This window comes from Alligator mississippiensis, chromosome 1, assembly GCF_030867095.1.
Source record: "Alligator mississippiensis isolate rAllMis1 chromosome 1, rAllMis1, whole genome shotgun sequence".
In the NCBI taxonomy this organism is placed as follows: domain Eukaryota; kingdom Metazoa; phylum Chordata; order Crocodylia; family Alligatoridae; genus Alligator; species Alligator mississippiensis.
Window position 1 is genome coordinate 307,462,469 of NC_081824.1, and position 20,104 is coordinate 307,482,572.

General features: G+C 41.7%; 1 protein-coding gene across 1 annotated transcript in view; it reads left to right on the forward strand.

The window, feature by feature from the left end:
• The window catches only part of CFAP47 (cilia and flagella associated protein 47), a 773,444-nt gene that overhangs the window by 661,769 nt on the left and 91,571 nt on the right, over positions 1-20,104 (forward strand). Inside the window, exons 58-60 of the mRNA XM_059724382.1 lie at positions 6,535-6,694; positions 7,979-8,073; positions 12,510-12,668. Of these exons, the coding sequence (XP_059580365.1) occupies positions 6,535-6,694; positions 7,979-8,073; positions 12,510-12,668 (414 nt within the window). The remainder of the gene's footprint in view (positions 1-6,534; positions 6,695-7,978; positions 8,074-12,509; positions 12,669-20,104) is intronic.

A 20,104-nucleotide genomic window follows, 5' to 3' on the forward strand; every position in this document is an offset into this window, starting at 1 on the left:
TCCAGGACACTTCTCAACTGACAGAGCCAAAAGCTTTCATGGGGTCAAATAAGGCCATGTAGAGATGCATATGTTGTTCCTAGCATTTTTCTTGCAGTTGGAGATCTGTGAAGATCATGTCAGTTGTACCTCTTGATGCCCTAAACCCACACTGCTGCTGAGATTTTGGCAGCAGCTCTTCAGTAAGTAGAAGGAGGCAGTTCAGGAGAATTCTCTCAATCCTTTCCTGTGGTAGACAGCAAAGTGATCCTTCAGTAGTTTCCACAGTTGGCCTAGTCTCCTTTCTTGAAGATTGTCATGATCATGGCATCCCTTAGGTCATCTGGGATTTTCTCATCATTCCAGATCTTTAAGATGAGGGCATGGAGCTGTGATGTGAGCTCCTCTCTCCCCTGCTTGAAGATTTCCATGAAGATTCCATCTGCTCAAGATGCTTTGTGGTTGATGGCTTTCCTTGTGCTTGATAGCTTTCCTCACCTCATCAAGAGTTGGAGGGATTCTGAAATCCTCTCTGACTAGGTATTGTGTGATAGCATTGAGAATATTCTCATCAACAACAGTCTCAATTGAGAAGGTCTTCAAAATGCTCCTTCAGATGGGCATTGATGATTCCCCTTTCCTTGACCAGGTCTCCCCCATCCTTAGGAGGGGACCTGATATAGTCAGAAATATTAACAACTTGAAGCCACACATTTGATGCAGGAATTAATTCAGGGAAACCTTGGCATGTGTTATCCTGTTTTGGTGATTATAATGGTTCCTTCTGCCCTTAACATTTTATGAGAAACTTTTTTCCCTCTCTCAAAATAGTATATTAAAAGTGGATGTTTGGAGTCAGTCTTCACAGTTGTTTAGCTTGTGTCTATAAAATAGCATTTGGGGCTTTATAAGTAGGACAAGAATTATAGATAAAAGGGGTTCTGTGATTGAGAACTTGAGAAGAGATGCAGCATACAAAGTATGAAACACACAGACCACAGCCATTTGCAAACATCTGGAATGGATATATAAGAATCACTTCTCAAATGAAGTGATATTATATGAAGTAAAGAATATGAAATCATTTTTAAAGTATTCTGTTAACAGGTAAGTATCAAAATATCATGAAGTTACTGTATTACGTAGTCAGTGTTTTTTGAAGAAGCTTTATTAACGTTTGATTATTTACCTACGTATCCAAATACCAATCTCTTGACTTCTTCCATCTAAAATAATTTTCATTTAATAATGAAAACAGCTTAGCCTTGGTTTTTTTTTTTTTTATTGAGCCTATATTTATTGAGCCTGTTTTTATTGAACAGCATTTGATTTTTTTTTATAGAATTGCCAATTTTTTAAAACAAATCATTGGTTAGGCCCTGTAGTTGGATTAAGCCCATGATGCTATCTGGTGGCCATGTAGCTCCTGCACTCACTCTGGCTCTGAGTCCCCTTCCTTCTCCCTCACTGCCACACCTTGATGTAATGAGTTCATTTGTGGAAAACAATGCTGCCCTAAGTTTCCTGAGTTGATCCTTTTCCTTTCTCTGTACCAACAAGTCCCTCCCAGATCCCATGGAACTCAAACCTGCCCTCAAGCACTAGGTGGGCCTTCCTGGCTCATCCATGCTGTAGTGCAGAAATCACCTTAAGGGCTTATTTTGTGGCCTCTAACTTTCCCTAACAGCCATGCCCATGTGTCAGAAGTGTTAATGTTCAGTCATTTTCCCTTGTTGGGTTCTTGGTCTTTTCATCCTCTGCCCTTTTTGTTCTCACAGGACCTTCTAGCCTATGCCCACTGTACTGGACCTGGCTTCTTGGCTCCAGCTCACATCTCATCCTTCACAACCTTGGGCTCTGCTTTTGCTCATTTCGGGATATGGGCCCTTGGCCTTTGTTCTGTACTTTCAAGGCTCTGATTTTGATCCTCAAGGGTAATGCGTCCTGGGCTTCAGGCCCCTGACTCCACCCCATTTCATCATGGGGCTCCCTGGCCCTCACCCTTCTCTACTTAGACCTGGGGCCTTAGCTCCCCTCACTCCAGGCCACTACTATCACATGGCTTTGGCCATCTTGGCCACTCGCTACCTACGGTTTGAGCCCAGCCCTTGGCAGGGGCTCAATCACATCCATGGTTGGGCACAACTGGGATCTCTAACCTCCTCTGGTAGTCCCTGTGCGGGCCGGGAGCGATCCGGGCCCTTTTTTGCACCGCGCGGGCTGTGGCCAGCAGCCCAGGCACGCTGGGTCAGAGAAAACAGGCGGCATGCTAGAATTAGGCACGGACGCGTAATGGTTGATTCAAGATTGTTTACTTACACTGAAGATGGTCGCGGTGTAGGCTGGACAGTTTCCCAGGCACAGCTCCGCTTAAATCCTCGTTTGAGGACTCAGACAATATTCGGATCACTCCCACGGAGTTGTCGAGGCCCCATGGATCCTTTTGCGCGCAGGGAGAGGGATACGTCGAGGATTGCGAACGGTGACAGGGAGAGGCTAGACACTGATCAGACCTCTGTTGCCTGCTTGAAATGCGCTGGGTCCGATAGGCTTCGCAGCGCTTAGAGATCTTCACACAGCGTGAAGTCTCCTCCTCCTGGTGTTCATGGAGTCCTCCAACTTGGGCGGAAACCACTCAAGCTTTTTATACGGCTAGCAAGCCAATCACTAGCCGCCACGTGTGAATAATTTCACACAAGCCAATAATGGGGCTCGAATTATAATACAAATGGCGGGAACTCTTTGCACCGTGCATCTCTGTGCTGCAAAGAAGAAATGCACACTGCAAAGAAAGCTACAAATTGGCGGGAAAATAATTCAGTGGTGCCAAAGCACACACAAAATAAAAATCACACCCTTGGGTTGTGACATCCCCCCTTGCTGAAGGCACAACTGAATTATGCTGCACGATTGTCATTAGAATGATCCAGAGCTTTATCACGAGTCGTCAAACGAACAGACAAACAAACATAAAATTCCCCAACATAAAATTTGCTCTCCTGGGATTGAGTTGCACAATAACCAACACAAATACACATAATTAGATTCATAACAAAAACTGCATGATCAGGGCTTCAGTGGGCGTCATGGCGAAGTCGTACGTCAGGCCCTCACTTCTTCCAATGATGTTATCCTTCTCAGGGCTTCTCTTTACCACGCACTCTGAATTCCGGATCTGTAAACAAAAACTCTCAAAAAAAAATAGGTTAACACATCTCAACATATTTACAAAGTTTCCATGGAACTTTACTATAATACAAGTGTTCACCACTTTAAACTACCCTCTCTTGTACACTCAACTAGATGAAATTGTTGAGGAGCCGTCTTCTAGCTCTTCTAGATAACGGAAACCTAACTCATAAGCCAGTTGCCATTGACCTGCGTCCCCTAAAATCCGAAGCTGCCGCTTATTGAGTCCAGAACGCTGTAGGAGAAATCCAAACATGTATCGCTCTTCTGGTGTTCTCTGTGGCAATGATGGAAGATCGGATTCCTGATGTCTTGTGCCTTGAATCTCGGTCAGGTGTCGATGGTCCCGATCAATAGATAATCTTGGCTCCATCAGGATACGCAGTCGTGACAGCTGATGAAGGAGAGGCTAGTTAGTCATGCTTAAACTCCATGGACATGAGTTCCAGCCATGAGACTATAGCCTCGTCAGACTCCATTTCACATTCTTTGTATAGCTGTTGTAATTCCGTCCAAGCACGAATGCGACTGGTGACGACATCTCGCTCATCTGTTACTTGATTGATCGTGGCTGTAGGACAAGCTGCTCTTTCGGGAGTTGATGTTGTTACAGGCTGAACTGCTGCTGCGGGAGTTACTGCTGCTGTTACTGCTTCAGGCAGGAGGGGCAGATGCACTCCTCCACTCGATTTTCCCTTTCGTCGGCAGGAAGGCGTGGTTGGCAGAGGCGTCTCTGCGTCGCTGGGTAGGGTTGCCGGAGACGACGCTGCATCGATGGGCGGAGTCGCTGACCGAACTCTCGCGGATTCCTCCGAAGCTCCACCCTTCTTTTCCGGTTCTTCCACGTGGTCTCCCTCTTGCTCGGCGCCATCTTGGGCTGTCGTTTCAGGATCCCTTTTCTCAGCCGCTTCTTTGACCGCTTGAACAGCCATACGCAGCTGGGCCTTTAAACTTAAATTCTTGTTCATTAAATCAGCAATTGTACGGAAAGTTGCACTTAATTCTCCCCCCTTGTCGTACCGCGGGGCCACCCTCTCATCTGCGGCGTGTTCCTCCATCTCCAGATCTTCGTGGAGCTCGGATGGAAGCTCGTGACCCCTTAATCTAGATGCCATGAGGGGAGGGAACCAGTCGATCAGCACCGGCTCTTCACTCTCCCAAGCATATCGTAAGCATCGGGCACACTCCCGGGTGAGGGTTGGGTTCACTGCGCCCGCCGGGTTGACTCTGGTGAGGGACACAGTATCGAAGGGCCTGAACAGGACCTGCTCGTCACTCATTATACACCCAAACACTGCAGGGAGCAAATACACTTCTCTCTCTCTCGGGGCTCCATCTTCGGAGGTTCCCTCTTCTCCCTTCAGCGAAAGGCGTCTGCTGATAAATCTCTCACCCGTTCCGCCCGCCTGGTGGTAAGCGATATGCACCTCCAGCTCCTCAAAACTTTTCACTTGGCGTTTGTTATCGTGCCAAAGGCAGTTCTTAACTAATTCTAGCTCTAGCGTGTTTTCTCCTGATCCCATCCTTGTCGCCATGTGCGGGCCGGGAGCGATCCGGGCCCTTTTTCACACCACGCAGGCTGTGGCCAGCAGCCCGGGCACGCTGGGTCAGAGAAAACAGGCGGCACGCTAGAATTAGGCACGGACGCGTAATGGTTGATTCAAGATTGTTTACTTACACCAAAGATGGTCACGGTGTAGGCTGGACAGTTTCCCAGGCACAGCTCCACTTAAATCCTCGTTTGAGGACTCAGACAATATTCGGATCACTCCCACAGAGTTGTCGAGGCCCCGTGGATCCTTTTGTGCGCAGGGAGAGGGATACGTCGAGGATTGCGAACGGCGACGGGGAGAGGCTAGACGCTGATCAGACCTCTGTTGCCTGCTTGAAATGTGCTGGGTCCGATAGGCTCCGCAGCGCTTAGAGATCTTCACACAGCGTGAAGTGTCCTCCTCCTGGTGTTCGTGGAGTCCTCCAACTTGGGCGGAAACCACTCAAGCTTTTTATACGGCTAGCAAGCCAATCACTAGCCACCACGTGTGAATAATTTCATGCAAGCCAATAATGGGGCTCGAATTATAATACAAATGGCGGGAACTCTTTGCACCGTGCATCTCTGTGCTGCAAAGAAGAAATGCACACTGCAAAGAAAGCTACAAATTGGCGGGAAAATAATTCAGTGGTGCCAAAGCGCACACAAAACAAAAATCACACCCTTGGGTTGTGACAGTCCCAAACCAAGCTGCCAGTATAAACTGTAATAAAAGAGTTAGCCCACTGGCTCCAAGATAAAATCATCCCCAGACTGGGTTCAAATGTAAATCTCAGCTCACTGACTGCACCACAAGGCTTTCATCAATTTGGGTTGTATTTCCCTTTAAGTCCTCAGCCTTACTGGTAGTTCCAGGCAGCTCATCCGTCAGCCAGACATTCCTTTGCAGCCATCCTGAACAGGAGCTCTTTCCCCTGCTGGCTGCAGGGCCAGACTAACTGGGCTCAGGCACTGGCTTTTTGTGCCTCTTTAGCCATATCCCTTCTAGTCAGCTGGCTTCCACAGGGATTTTTAATTAAAGCCTGATGGCAACCTTTCAGAGCAGTTTGCAGCCACTGCTGTACCTGCTTTAGCAGTGCCCTTGTTGTCCCTCCTGAGCTCTGTCTTATAGCACTATATTGCAGTGCAGCTAGCAATGCACTGCAATAGGCACCCTGCTGCTGTGGCTATAGCTGCCCTATCGTAGTGCCAGAGGCACTTGTAGCCTATAAATCCCTGTTGGCTTGTTCTCCTGTGACCTGTAATGAGCGGCTTTCCCAACCTGGGGGTCTCCCTGCTGCTGTCTCCCTGCGGCCCCTCCATTAAAGTAATGGGGAGCCCCTCACTCCCTGTTGTAGGCCCCAGAAGATCCTGAAATTCTTTAAAATCATTTGAGATATATAGAAAATATTTTAAGTTTGCTTTACAGCTTTTGAGCATTTAGTGTTTACTCAGGATATATTTCTAATAACCGGTGAGTACCCACCCTTTTTTAAAATGAGAGATAAGATTCTGATGTAAACACTTCTTTTAAGAAACTGAGCCTTCAAGTAATATGACAAATACTGCAAAACAGATTTGTAAAACTGCTATTACTCTCCAATAGAGGGAGATAGAGCATGCGCTGGAAAAGTCTATTGTAAGCAGCAAAACAGTATTTGACTGCTAGAAGAAGTTAAACTTTATTTTATTATCATTGAGAAGATAAAGTCCTTTATTATACAATGCTTACTGGATGTTCTATTGAACATATTAAAAGAAAGTAATTGAGTGACTCTTGGAGCCTCTAGAACATATCCTTTTCCCCTTAAGTGAACTGCTTTTATATTTTACAGGAATCCTATTATCACCAAAAAGCACATTGGATATCCCAGTTTTATTTATGCCTGATACAATGAAACTATATGAAGCTGTGGTAGTTGTCCATGTGGTTAAGGAGAATGGTGAAAACTGGCTCTGTGAGGATCTTGTAGAGTTAAATAAAGAACTGAAAAGGTAATTACTGTAAGAAGAAAAGAAAAAAAATGACTGGTGAGGATTTTTCCAGATGATGATCCTTTTTTGTCCTTAGATACTTTCATGCAAATCCCACTGCCTTCAAATTGAGTTGTTTCTGTGAATTCAGGGGCAGAAAGTTGTCAATCATGAGAGAAATGTTCAATATGATATTTAAGATCATAACAAGGAAACATGTCAGCATTAAGAAGCAGCACTTAGTCAATATGAACACCTACCATTCATTTTCTTAAATTTGGGAAATTAAAACTACAACAAGTGTCAAGAATGGCATTAAGCTTATTGGGCAAATGGAAAAACAGTGGGATGCCTCCAGTTTCTTTAATACACTAAACTGAACTAGTAAATAAACATTTGGTATATGTACATAATCAGCTACAAGAAACAGATTTGGCCCTATGCTGATTTTGTTTGTTGATGTTTGCACTCAGCTGAGTACTAACATAAATGAACTTGTTACAGATTTGCAGGGAAGTATGTAAGAGCAGATCAGAGGAAATGTTCTCAAATGCTAGCAGAGCAGCAATAGGAGATAATAAGCAAGTTGTTTTAACATGCTGCCATTTTGACTTGGTGCATTTCATTTCTACTTCTGCAATCGTTTTACCTTGATGTAATGGAATATTGAAGCCAAGGTTAATTTGAGTATAGAAACACAAAATGGAAAGAGCCCTTTTTGAAGAACTCAAGATATCCAATGAGACCAGGGATACCTAACTTTTGGTACCTAACTTGGGATGCATTCAAGGTACCTTCAGTTATCTAAGAAAAAGGAAAAAAAAACCCGTTGAAAATAGTCTTTTCATATATGTATGTGATTAGGGGTGCATACAGACATTTAGGGAAGTTAGAACGTGTTAAAAATGGACACCCAACCTAACTTAGTTTTTGCCTTGGTGGAGACCTTATACTTAGATTTGTATTAGGCTGATCTAAGTAAAAACTGTACAGAAGTTCAAGACAGTTAGATCAGTCTAAAAATGGCCAACTGATCTAAATTAATCTCTGAGGCATTTGAACTTAGTTTAGGTCCTGTGAGAATGATCCAACTGAACTTAGTTACACTTCCCAATGCAGTTCATTATTTTCTCTTTTTTTCTTTTTCTTAGATAACTGAAGGGACCTTGAGTGCATCCCAAGTTAGGTACCTAAAATTACAAATCATTTTTGGAAATTGTGGTTACAGTTTTAAGTTTGCATCACCAGTGCCAGTGTCTCAGCAGTTCTTTCTTACCTATATATTTTACTTGAATTTCTAAACAGTGTTACTTTGTCAGAGAATGGGGAAATCTATGGAATACGCTGGATCTACCCAATTAATGGAATCCCAGAAGCACCACCTCAGAAGTTAGTTCCAGGTATGTAATACCAGAAAAGCAGAAAACATAACTGTAAGGAAAGAAGTTACTTATCTTGTGATACCTCAGTTTTAGTCTTCCAACACGTGGACCTTTTATGCTTCTGTTGGGGATCATCAAAGTGGGGTGTGTGTGTGTGGTTTGTAGTTGCCTTCAGTATTTTAATAACAAGTTTGAGAATTCAGAAAATGTGTGACACTCTTTCAAAAGAAAAACACTAAATTATCCTTGGAATCTATATGAGATTGCTCCTTTTTTTCTTCATAGTAGAATATAAATTACTTTATTCTCTACAAAACTGAACCACAAGTTTGGAGCTTGTAATTTACAGTCATCAAATCAGCCTGATATACTATTCCTCTCACATTTGAAAGACTCTTTTTTGTTCATGTCTACTGTTTTTGAGATTTTAGATGAAAATGTCTTTCTTTAATTTACACAGCAGATCCCATATCCAGTATTCTGTTCTCAGTATGGGTAAATGTTCCCACAGAGCAAATGGAAAGCTCAATACCTATGCACTTCCTAGGTACAAATTAAGCCCTGTCTGGAGAATTTAAGTGAATCAAGCAGAAAGCTGACAGATGGGTAGATTGCAACCTCCTACATATCCAAAACACCCTTGTAAGCATGCCTATACACACACACACACACACTCTCTCTCTCTCTCTCAAAGAGAATATTGATACCAATGCCCATTGTATGAATCAAATAATGGGCATTGATGTCTATAACAGTTTATGGAAGACTAAAAGTAACATTAACTTTTCAAAATGCTCCTAGAAAATTAACTTGTACTAAATGGTAATAGAATAATGGTGGAATTTTTGGTTTTAGTTAATTTTGGAGATAGTGAATGACTACTGCTAAAATAAACACAATTATTTATTAGCCACAGTTTAACTTAAAATGGTTTATGTTAAATTCTGTTAAATAACAAAGCACTGCACATGGGTAGATAAGAGCACTTCCAAATCTGCTAGTCAATTCTATACTAACTCTTCTTTTGATGAATGAAAACAATAGCCTGCCTTAGTGTGGCTTGGTAATTCAGAGACTTCTTGAGGACTGCAATTATAGAACTCAGAATGGATATATATTATCTGTACTGTCATCATTCTAATATGTTTAAGGACCTTTAACTTGCAGACAAATGCCAATGATGTGATATTAATTAGAGCTTTCATTTCACTAATTCCACTTTAATATGCCAGAGGAGTGAAGCAGAATATTATTATCAAATCTTTCAGTTTTGCCCAGCATGACACAGTTTTATCTATTCTCATTAGCATTAAAATTATGTGTACTAATGTGAATATTTGTGTTCTTATTGTAAATGTGTAATGCAATATGTAACTGGCAGACTTTGAGATAAACATCTCTTCCTTAGGCTATTGTTTTCACTAGGTTTAGTGATTATATATAAAAAAAATGTTAGCATTCATAAATTACTTAAGTGACATTACTGCTGTATGTAATCTGAAGCTGTCACATCTTAACTAATTTTAAATTCATAAAAACTGCTATAAAAATGTGTAGAATATTTATGAGTAATGCAATTGCCATTTCGTTTATGCTCACAGTAAATGTTTGTAGTTCACACCAATATCTTTCCATTAATTCTGAATACACATGCTATTTAAAGGTGATAGCAATCATCTTTATGCTATGCAATTTTCCATGAGCTAGAGTTATAAATAGACTGTACTTTTGCCTTCTAAATACAGGTCCTAACTCAGCAAAGCACTTAGGTACATGCTTAAGTCCCATTAAATATACCCCATTAAATAAATCTCATTAAAAATATGATTGATGCATTTGGGACCCAGAGAAGTAATCTACTAGAGATCTGGGTTTTTCTCTTTAAATCAGTAACTTAAAAAAAAAAAATTGTCTTTCCTTCTGATGTGGCTAATTATTGTTAACATATTTGGAAGCTACAGACAGTTAAAACCTCAGTGTTGTTATGTCAAGGGTCTAAAACATTAATCCCTTTTGTCATTCTTATGTTTACTTTCTTCAGAAAGGAGCTGCAAGAATGATTCAGTCTGGAAAATTTGCCTTGTAGTATGAAACTAAGGAAGCTGAGTCTAAGATATGGTAAAGTGGTTTGATCACGATTTCCTAATTATTTTTGTGGAAGGAAGATAACAGAAGGCTCTTTAAGTTAGTAAACAAAAAAACAAAGCCAGTAGCTGGAAGCTAAAGGGAGGTAAATTCAGCAATCAAGCCCAAATTTTTAACATTTAGTTTAAGTATTGAAAAAACTTACCACGAGTTGATGCAGATTCTCTGTCGCAGCAAATCTTTTTTGTATTAAGTTTCAGTTCCTTTTTAAAGGACATCCTGTTGCTCACAGCCAAGGTATGGACTCAATTGAAGGAGATCTGCATATGATTGAATGGCTTATGTTAGGCAGGAAGTCAAGTCAGAGAATCATAATGGTTCTTTCTGACAAGTAGCATAACTAGGGTTGGGTGAGAGGGGCATCCACCCCATGCATCAAGTTAGGAGAGGCAACCTCTCCCTGCCCATCTTTGTGAAGTCCGTGCCCTGATGTTGTTGCTTGACGAGCAAGAGCGCCAGGGCAGGCAGAGCATGTGGTGGCAGCAGCAACTCAGTCAGGATCGCTTTAGAAGTTCCTGGCATTGACTAGGATGCTACCCCTCCATCCCTACCCTCAGACCTGTGGCTCCTCCTTTGCTCTCCAGACCTGCTCCACTCTCCCCCTTCCCCTCCCCACCCCCCAAACCTGTGCTGCCTGCTCCCTGCTTTCAGAACCACATGCCTGCCTCCTACAGGGTTTTCCCTGGACACCAGCTTGCCTCTTACACCACTGCTTCTGACTTAAAAAAATCTATGACTGTTCATCATCTGAAGAGATACAAAATAATCTTCAGCTTTTCATACTCATAGAATAAATAATTTTTGCAGTATGCAGTAATGCATAATTTTGACAGAAAGAACACTGAGGTCTTAAGAATGAAAAAAAAAAAGTATAATCAACTCTTTTGTCCAAGTTTGTGAGGTTTTGATGCATCAGAACATTTCTGAATCTTTTTTTCCTTTTTTTTTTTTTTGAGTATATACATTTGTCCTTCACCTTCTGCACCAATTTGCTAATCATTCAGACTGACAAATGCTGAAAGATTCCTAAAAATAATTAGAGAGCTTAGTCTGACAGAATATAACATGCAGAAAAAAGACCCACTTTTAGAACAAAATGAAATTTTGTAGAAGATAAAGATAAAACCATTTGCAGAATTAAAAAATTCACACAGAAGATTAGAATTCCTTTGCCTCAGATACTTTAGGGCAGGGGTGGGCAAAATGCAGCCCGGGAGCCAGATGCGGCCCACCAGGTCATTCTATCTGGCCCACGGGGCCCCTAAACAATTTAGAAAATTCATATTTATCTGCCCTGGGCTGCCTGTCATGCAGCCCTTAATGGCTTGCCAAAACTGAGTCAGCGGCCCTGTACCCAAAATAATTGCCCACCCCTGCTTTAGGGGAACTTAAGTCAAACAAGAACTAGTCAGGGATCTTCTCTACAAATGATTTTTTTTTAAATTTTCCATCTTTCTTAACTGCCTCTTGGGGGTTTTTGTCTTCAGCTGCTTTTTTCAGATCCATACGTAAAACAATACTGTATTTTTTTATTTTCAAATGAAGGTGAATACATATCTGAATTCCATCATTGCAACAAAAAAGGACAATCAAATTTCAAGTAGTTTTGAGAATTGGTTTTGAAAATAAATTGCCTAAAATGGAATTATTCAATTTACTGTAGGGAAAACAATCTCATGCTGGCTGTGGTTAAAGAGAGCATGACTGAACTGTCAGGCAAAGGAGTTTCTCCTTTTGCACAACTTCAGTCCCTCTAAGGGCGCGTCCCCATCAGCAGGAATGTGTGTTTCCTTGGGGGACAAACAGCAGTGGCACAATGTGTGCTGCTGCTACTTGTGCTCAGGGAACACCCATGCCATGTGTGCTCTGGCATGCGGTACCTTACCATGGGTGGGGTAGGGAAGGCTGGGATCACCAACTGTGCTGGGCCCAGCAGCCTTACCTGGGGTTCTGGGGGCCTCCAGGAGCTGCAGCCACGGTGATCCTGTAGCAAGGAGCCTGGCTGGCAGGCAGCCAGAGCATGGCTCCAGTTGGCCAGGCTCCAGTTTTGGGAGGTGAGCGCTGCCACCATGTGTGCCACCCCACATCTTTTAGGTGTGGGCTTTTTTGACCCTGGGATCTTCTGGGGTTAACAAGTCCTGTCCCCCTCCAAGTTCACCCCCTCACTTCGCACTGCAAACTAGCAGGGCAGGGAATGCCTGCATATATATTTTTCTAAGGATGCCTCTTACGTTTAGATATTTTGTTAAAATCAGGAAAGTGGTATTGGAAAGCAACATTTTATAAAAATGGATCCTTCTTTTCTATAGCTGTTGTACGCTGTCAAGCCAGACAGAGAGTAGAAGAGAGAGTAGAGGTTCTGTTAACTGGTGTAGTTCCTGGAACAACCTCTATGCCAACAGCAAGAAATGCTACCACCACAACAAATAAGTCATCTAGCATCCAAGATGAAGTTCAAGTCACTGCCGGTAAGAAAGAACAACAAACATAGTAGTTATTTTATTTGCAGTGGGTATTAAAGTAATGTAATTGTTAAAGCACTGTATAGGATCTGGCTCTATCTTTGCCAAAACTAATTAAAAAAGAAAACAACTTAGCTAAAAAGTAAATTTAAGAATGGATGTTGTGATTCTATACCATCCAAATATTAATTGAAATGGCTGGTTAAATTTTATTTTGTGGTTGCTTTGTACCACTTGAAACAAGCCCTGTGAATCTTTTTATTCCTTATTACATTACAGAAATTCCTTTGCTGAGTATCTTTTCTGCAATTCACTGTGAAACTTTATCACAGTTATTCTCAACCAGGGAGCTGCGAGATCCTTTTAAGAGTGCTGTGGGGTGCCACTCAATATTAGTGCTGTTAGGCACACAAACACCTACATATGATCACAAGATAAACCCTGAGATTTTGAAAAGGAATTCACAGTATCAAAAATATTTTAACTTATTTGTGTTCTTTTGGAGTTCTTTGCAACAGAAGAATTTCTCTATTATTTTTCAAAAGTCAAGAAACAAGTAAAATTTAAGAGCTAGCATGTTCAGAGGACTGCCTTGAGTCTAATGAGGGGTTTCTTGAATGTCAAAAGGTTAAGAACGACTGCTATATGGAGAATTAATAACTTTTCCTGTCTGCTGGGTCAGTTTAACACATATATATTGGACAGAAGAGCCAAGTGTCTAAGGTCACAGACTTCAGATCTTCTAGCAAGATGTCTTTTCTTGTACTGTGTATAGAAACAGCAAGGGATTAGAGAGTGAACTGTTAGTGATGTCCCACATGCCACTTAATTGATTTAGTATAGCTTAACCAACACATTGGTTATGTGAAGAATAGGCTGTACCTATGGAAAATCCACAGTCTAAAGAAAAAACAAGCCAGACCACACAGTGACATCTTCTGAAACCTGAAAAGGGGCTATCCCTGGGAAATTCTTCCCTCTCCTGTTTCACAGTTCTCCCACTGTTTTAACCATTATTATATATGCTTCCCTTCACAGACCTGATGAAAAGTACCTTTCATTGTCTGACTTTATCCTATCCATGCAGTTGATTCAATAAAAGATATCACCCAAAAAAATCCTGGCTATGTACAGATGTTATACTTATCATGTAATAAATGCTCTACAGTTGTAACCAGCCATAAATTCACCATGCATAGAGTGCTTTAAAAATGGCAGATCCTGATCTAAGATAGAGTTGGATGGATGTGGTATCAGACTAAAGCACTTTAGGTTAGAGTGCTCTATCGAATGTCTGTACCAGATTCCATCATGACTTTAGCTAGGTTGCATTCTGCTGGCATCCTGTGGGGCTTTGCAGCACCCTCCTCACTTACCCCTCACAGGGCAGCACTCTAGCCTCAGCCAGAACTCATCTGCTTTACCCAAGCACCGGGCCATCCCCGTCCCCATCTTGTCACTGACCCAAGTCAGCAAAGCCTCTGTCTCCAGCCCCATGTCCTCCCTCCAGCCAGCTGCAAGCTGTAGCCAGGCTTGAAGTGGGCCACAGCTCACAGCTGTGAGGGGTCTGTTTCTCTGCATCAGCCCTGACACCATGGCACCTGCATCCCTGGGTCATGTCCCCCCGCCTCCCCACAAAGCATCCCACAGACCTGACACATAGTCCAGGAGAAACCCAAGTGCATGGGCAGAGCCATGCAGAAGTCTGGCCCTGGCACCTGCACACTCTCCCAGGGAGCTCCAGGGTTCCACACAAGGGCACAGCCCCATTGGAGTCCAGCCAGGGTCTGGTCGCAATGTTGGGCTGATGGCTTGTGGGCAGGAGGGTGCATGCCATGGAAAGCCACTGCCACATCAGATCCAGATGGGCATGCGTGATGTCCCTCAGCCTCTGGTGAGAGTCACACAGGGCAAGAAGCAGGACCTGCCACAGCTGCTGGGTCTGCCTGCTTGAGTGCGGGTGGCAGGATGCCATTAAGGGGTGAGGGCTGGCCAGGACACAGAGGCACATGCAAGTCATGATGGCGTGCACTTGTGTTCGCCCTGGGCCTCTTCTTGAAACCTAGGGCTAGGCGCAGGGGAAGGTCCATGATGATGTGGCAGGGGGCTGGGAGCGTGGTGGTCCATTCCCAGCAGCCAACCAAGGGTGGCTCTCCCATTCTGCTTTGCTCAGGAGTCTTTGGCAGCCCAGGGGGCCCATAGGACATGCTGGGAGGCATGTGACAGTGCACCCTACGGGCTAGCCTCAGTTAGTATGGGCAGGCTCCAAGCCCCTCCCACCAAACAGCAAAAATATATCTGTTCAGTTTGCTTCTGATCTAACCTAAAACACTTTAAATAAAACATGATACTTAGAGCACTTCCGCCTTGAACTTTTTGAATGGCTGTACTTAGCCTCATTTTTATATTCAAATTTAAAAAATCAATTGGTGTCAATCTAGTAAAGTAAGATTTGTAATCTCCAAAACATAATCCTGTCTGTTTTTAGAGTTGTAAATATGATTGCATAACTTATTTGATCCTGAAATGCTAGTCTATGGTACTGTGTTTGTTAATGACAAAATAACATGACAGTGGTCCATACAAATGCATCATATATTAACATAAGCCATTTTTAATAGCCATTTTGCAACAAGCTGTAGCATTTGCTTTAAATGAATAATGTGCCTTGAGGGGGAAAATGTTTTGAAAGATTAGTATGTAACTGGTAGTCTAGTTCATAAGAACAGTATTACATGTTTGTTAATCCTAGCTTCTGCATGTATTGCAGGGCATTTGATTTAGGATGCTGAATCCTTTCTGGACAGAAATTTATTAATGAAATTGTTGACCTCAATGGTATTAGGATCAATTATGGCTCTGATAGTTTTCTTAATGTTGTCAATGATATTAAACTATTATTACAATCCATTCCTTGGTGGAACTGATAAAATGTAATGGCACTAGTTGAATGGTCTGCAGGTGATCAGTAATAACATAAATAAAAGTGTAAAACTTGAAGGTAACAGTTTGGCACACTATTTTTAATTTATTTCCTGAAAGAGTGATTTATCAAAGTTGTACATGTGATGTGTATTAAGCATTTTTATATCCAAAGATAGATGAGGATAATTACAGGCAGATTAGATTTAAACAGCTATTACTATGTTTCAGTATTTAAATTATTTGGACAAGAATAAACCCTTGAGATGCAAAAACTCTCAAGCAGTGCTAGACTTTAAAAGATCTCAGTCTAGCTCATTCAGCAGGATTTTGGTTGAAACAAAATTAATGTGATTAATTTAAGAAGGGATAATCTAAGCACTATACAGTTAAAATGGCATTAAATGTTCAAAAGCCCCATGAATTCAATGCTATAGTGATCTGCCAATTAAATGGTTAGTATTTAGAGTACTGTAAATTGTATGTGGCTTCAGTCAATGAAGCCCTGCTTAACATATAGGAAAATAAAATAATACAGATGTATTCATATTTTCAGATACCTTTTAAACAGGGCTGTCCAAATAATTGACTTTTGCGTTTCAGCACCCAAACCAAAATTGAAAAAAAAAAAAAAAAGTTTAGATTAAAAAAAAAACACACGTAAAAGTTTTTAGGGGGGTTCCTTAAAACTTTATGCGTGGAAATGAAAAACCCAAAAATATTAATTTAACACACAATGTTTCATTTTAGCTTAAAAGGAAAAAAAAGCCAAAGCAAATGAAGTGTTAGATTCACAACAGTGGGGGAGGAGGTGACAATAGCCCCCTGTCATCAATAGCTCAGCAGTTAGAGCTATTGATGAAAGTGACCCAGAATTCAAGAGAGATGGATTCAGTTTCCTTCTCTAAAGAGAATTAGAACCCACTTCCCAAGAGACTGTTAGGGCCTTTAATGGTTAAGTGCAGTTAACTTGTTCCTAATGTAGGATGAGTTAACTGCACTTAAAATGTTGAGTATCTCTGCATTCTGGCAGTAAAACACATGCTAAATACAATCATATCACATTAGTTAGGACTGTTCACTGGAGGAGTCTCTCTAGATTGCCTTAAATAACTATCATCACGCCACTCCACAGAGATAATGTGAGCAATTTGTGGCCCTGGGGCTGAGACCCACAATCCCTTGAATGTTGGTCCCAGCATGGGAGTCTCCAACTGGCTCCCCATGCAGTCCAGCGACTGAGACCAACAAACTGATTGTTGGTCCCAGCCCTTGGACAGCACTGGAATCAGGGATTGGCTCCAGGGTGATACTGGGGCTGGAAATGACAATCAGCTGATTCAGTCCCAGCCCTGGCACCACACTAAAGTCTTGAACTGGCTCTGGTATAGTGCAAACATGATTTTTAGGAGCTGTAAACGTGAGGGTCCAGGGTCTTAAACAGGCTCTGGTGAAGTCTTGAAGCTGGGACAAACAATCACCAGAGCTGGTTCAAGACTTTTGGGGCAGTGCTGAGGCTAGTTCTAACAATCAGGGAGCTATGCATGAGATCATGTTAGAGGTTGTAATAACCATTACTATGTGGCTGCTCAGAACACTTTTTAACTTAATACAGCACAGTAATGCTTACTGCGATCTCAGTAAAATATACCCTAAGTGTGTTATGTGACAAGGTCCTAAGTCACCAGACCATAAGGTGTTCTTCAGTGAAATTGCTCTCAGGACCCCTGAATCAGTGCTTCTCAGTCTGTGGTCCAAGGACTCCTGGGGGTTCATAGACTATGTCTAAGAGGTCCGCAAACATTACTACAATCAATCAAAACTATGTGAACACCCTCACTTACAATTCAAAGGGGTCTGCACCTCCATGTGAAATTTTTTAGGGGTCCAAAATGGAAAAAGGTTGAAAATAACTTTCCTAAATAGTCACTCACTGGAGCAGATACTGAAATGCAGTGTCCCATCTCCCAGGTGAACGTCTTAACAAGGTTAGAAAGTCATTTGTTTCACTAATGATTTAAGTATGTTATACCTAATGAAACTGTTCATATATTAATGACTAAGAATAAGTCAGCCCAAATAATCTATAAAATGGTTGTTAAAGCAAATTGAACCGTGTCCTCCATAGATCAAATTTTGGACCACTGAGCAATTAGATAAAAGAGGAGCATTGCTGCTTCCTACTTCGTGTGTTTACCCCATATTTTTGGTTTTCTAGCCAAAACTATTTAATGAAATCACCCTGGATTTGTGCATAGTTTCAGGATGACTGAAATGGCTTTTTTGGATGGGGCAAATTTTCTGTTCAGTAAAAGGTGGCCAATCCTTATTTTTAAATCCTGGTAAATATAATTTAGTTTAACTTTAGGAAATTGCTATTCCCTTTGCATACAGCCTTTAGTCTCTTTGGGGAGTGGGTGGTATTACATAATGCAGTTTGTGTTTGTTCTTAAAATAAAAAAATAGTTTAATGCTGGAGGAGAGTAATGACATACTGCCAGTAGCAACCAACCATTCTTCAATTCTTTTTTGCCTTTGCTATGAGTGCTGCTAGCACACACTGTGAAAATGTCACTAATACCAGTGAAACAGGAGCAGCCTAATCTATCTAAGACACCTATACACGTGCCCGATGGCTGTTCCGGTGCATTCTAATTAGAATGAATCCAAACAGATTTGATTAATGGAGCCTGCTGGAGCTTGCTAATTAGCACAATCCAGCAGCCTCAGCATCACATGTATTCAGCATCCCCACACTTGTTGAATGAGCTTTAGTTGAAGCACCCCTGCCACCATTTTGAAGCACGGGACACTGAATACATGAGATGCTATGGGTGCTTTAATTGACCTATTCCCAAGAGACACTCTAATTAAAGCACCACCCCGCACCCCGGAGCATGTGTAAAGATGTCCTTAGTGACCTAACTCATACAATATGTAATATTCCTATAACATCTGGTGATACTTAAAGGACCCGCTATTGATAGTAAGTATTATATAATATGACAAGACCTTCCAGTGTTCCTGACCTGGATCTGTTTGAAAAATTCATTTGGATAACCACGCTTTAATTTAGGAAGTGACAGATTGTAGCTATAGGGAATATGGGAATTTTGAAGCCCAGTAAATGACTTGATGTGGCCGCTGGCACCTACATATACATAAAGATGTTTCATTTCACAGTTAGTTAAACTGAAGTACTGAGGTCCAGGCTCATTAGTGCCTGGAAATATATTAGCAATGGTTGTGCTTATGTGTGCACCTTTATTTTTTTAATCTATATTTCATGATACTTATGAAATTCCTTTGAAATTTCATAGTATGAAATACTAAGCTGTTGGTTGCTGTACTCTTCACTTGCCATGTCTCCTTCTGCCATCCTTCCCAAATATATTGCATATGAAAAGTTTCAGTCTTTAACCCTTCCCAAAGTTGCCAATCACATTCTGATTCCCAGAGGAAATAATACAAATAATGCCAGTGCAAGTTTTCTAGTGTCAGTACTAAGCTTTTCAACTTAAATCTGCCAACTTCATTTTCTTTGAAGTGTACAGTTGAATAGGTTGAAGTGCACAGTTGAATGAGTTTCAGCTGAACTGAAACTCATTCATTTCACATAGCCCAGACAGTCAAAACAGACTGTTCTGAGACTCTGAAAAGCCTATAGCCTGAGAATCCTCTCTAGTTTGGAGAACATTGAGCCTAACCTTAGTTTTCATGTTATCACATACCAATAGGATTCCAGCCCTACTGCTTGAAAACAGTCTTGGAATTGTAAACTTATGTAAGGCAATTGCACAAATTTGTAACAGACTTTCCGAAAAATCTGGACTTCTTCCCACCTCCCATAGAGTTGTCAAGTGCTGGCATTGGTGGCTCATGGAAGTTGTGGCTAGTGGGCCATCAGTTTTGGGGAGAACTTCAAATGAGTTCGTACCTGTGAGTCTAAATGCTGTTCAAATTCCTGCTGATAGTATTAATAACAACATGTTTTCCCTCTGTGTATATTACTGTATCTGAGTTAACTCTTAGGCTTAGTGGCCATGGTCATTCTGCTCAGCTCTGGCCCACCATATATACTTCTGGGTGTAGGGCTATATTGTCCAGATCCTAAGGTCAGGCAGTGCAGAGTTGCCTGGGGAGGGAAGGGATGAATTCTGCTACCCCCTCATACTTCCCATGACCTGGTGCCCTGCTCCTCCCCCTGCCCAAGTTATGCTATTGCAATCATTCTTATTCATGCTGTAACACTGACTGACTCTGTGAACTTTATCAGGTTGCTTGATCTTTGTTCTTCCATCCGTCAAATGGGCATCTGGTGTGGTACCATAATAAATTACTTAATATTTCTAGTTTAAGCTCTATAATTTACCAGAGTGAAGACAAATCCTTCCAGTGACTTATCCTCAGCTCACCCACTTGACCATTGTACTATTATATTATTGTTTTTTATTAACTGCATTAAAGTAGGTTACTGAGCCAGTAGTAAGTGCTGGAGTGCCCGACGTGCCAAGTATTTT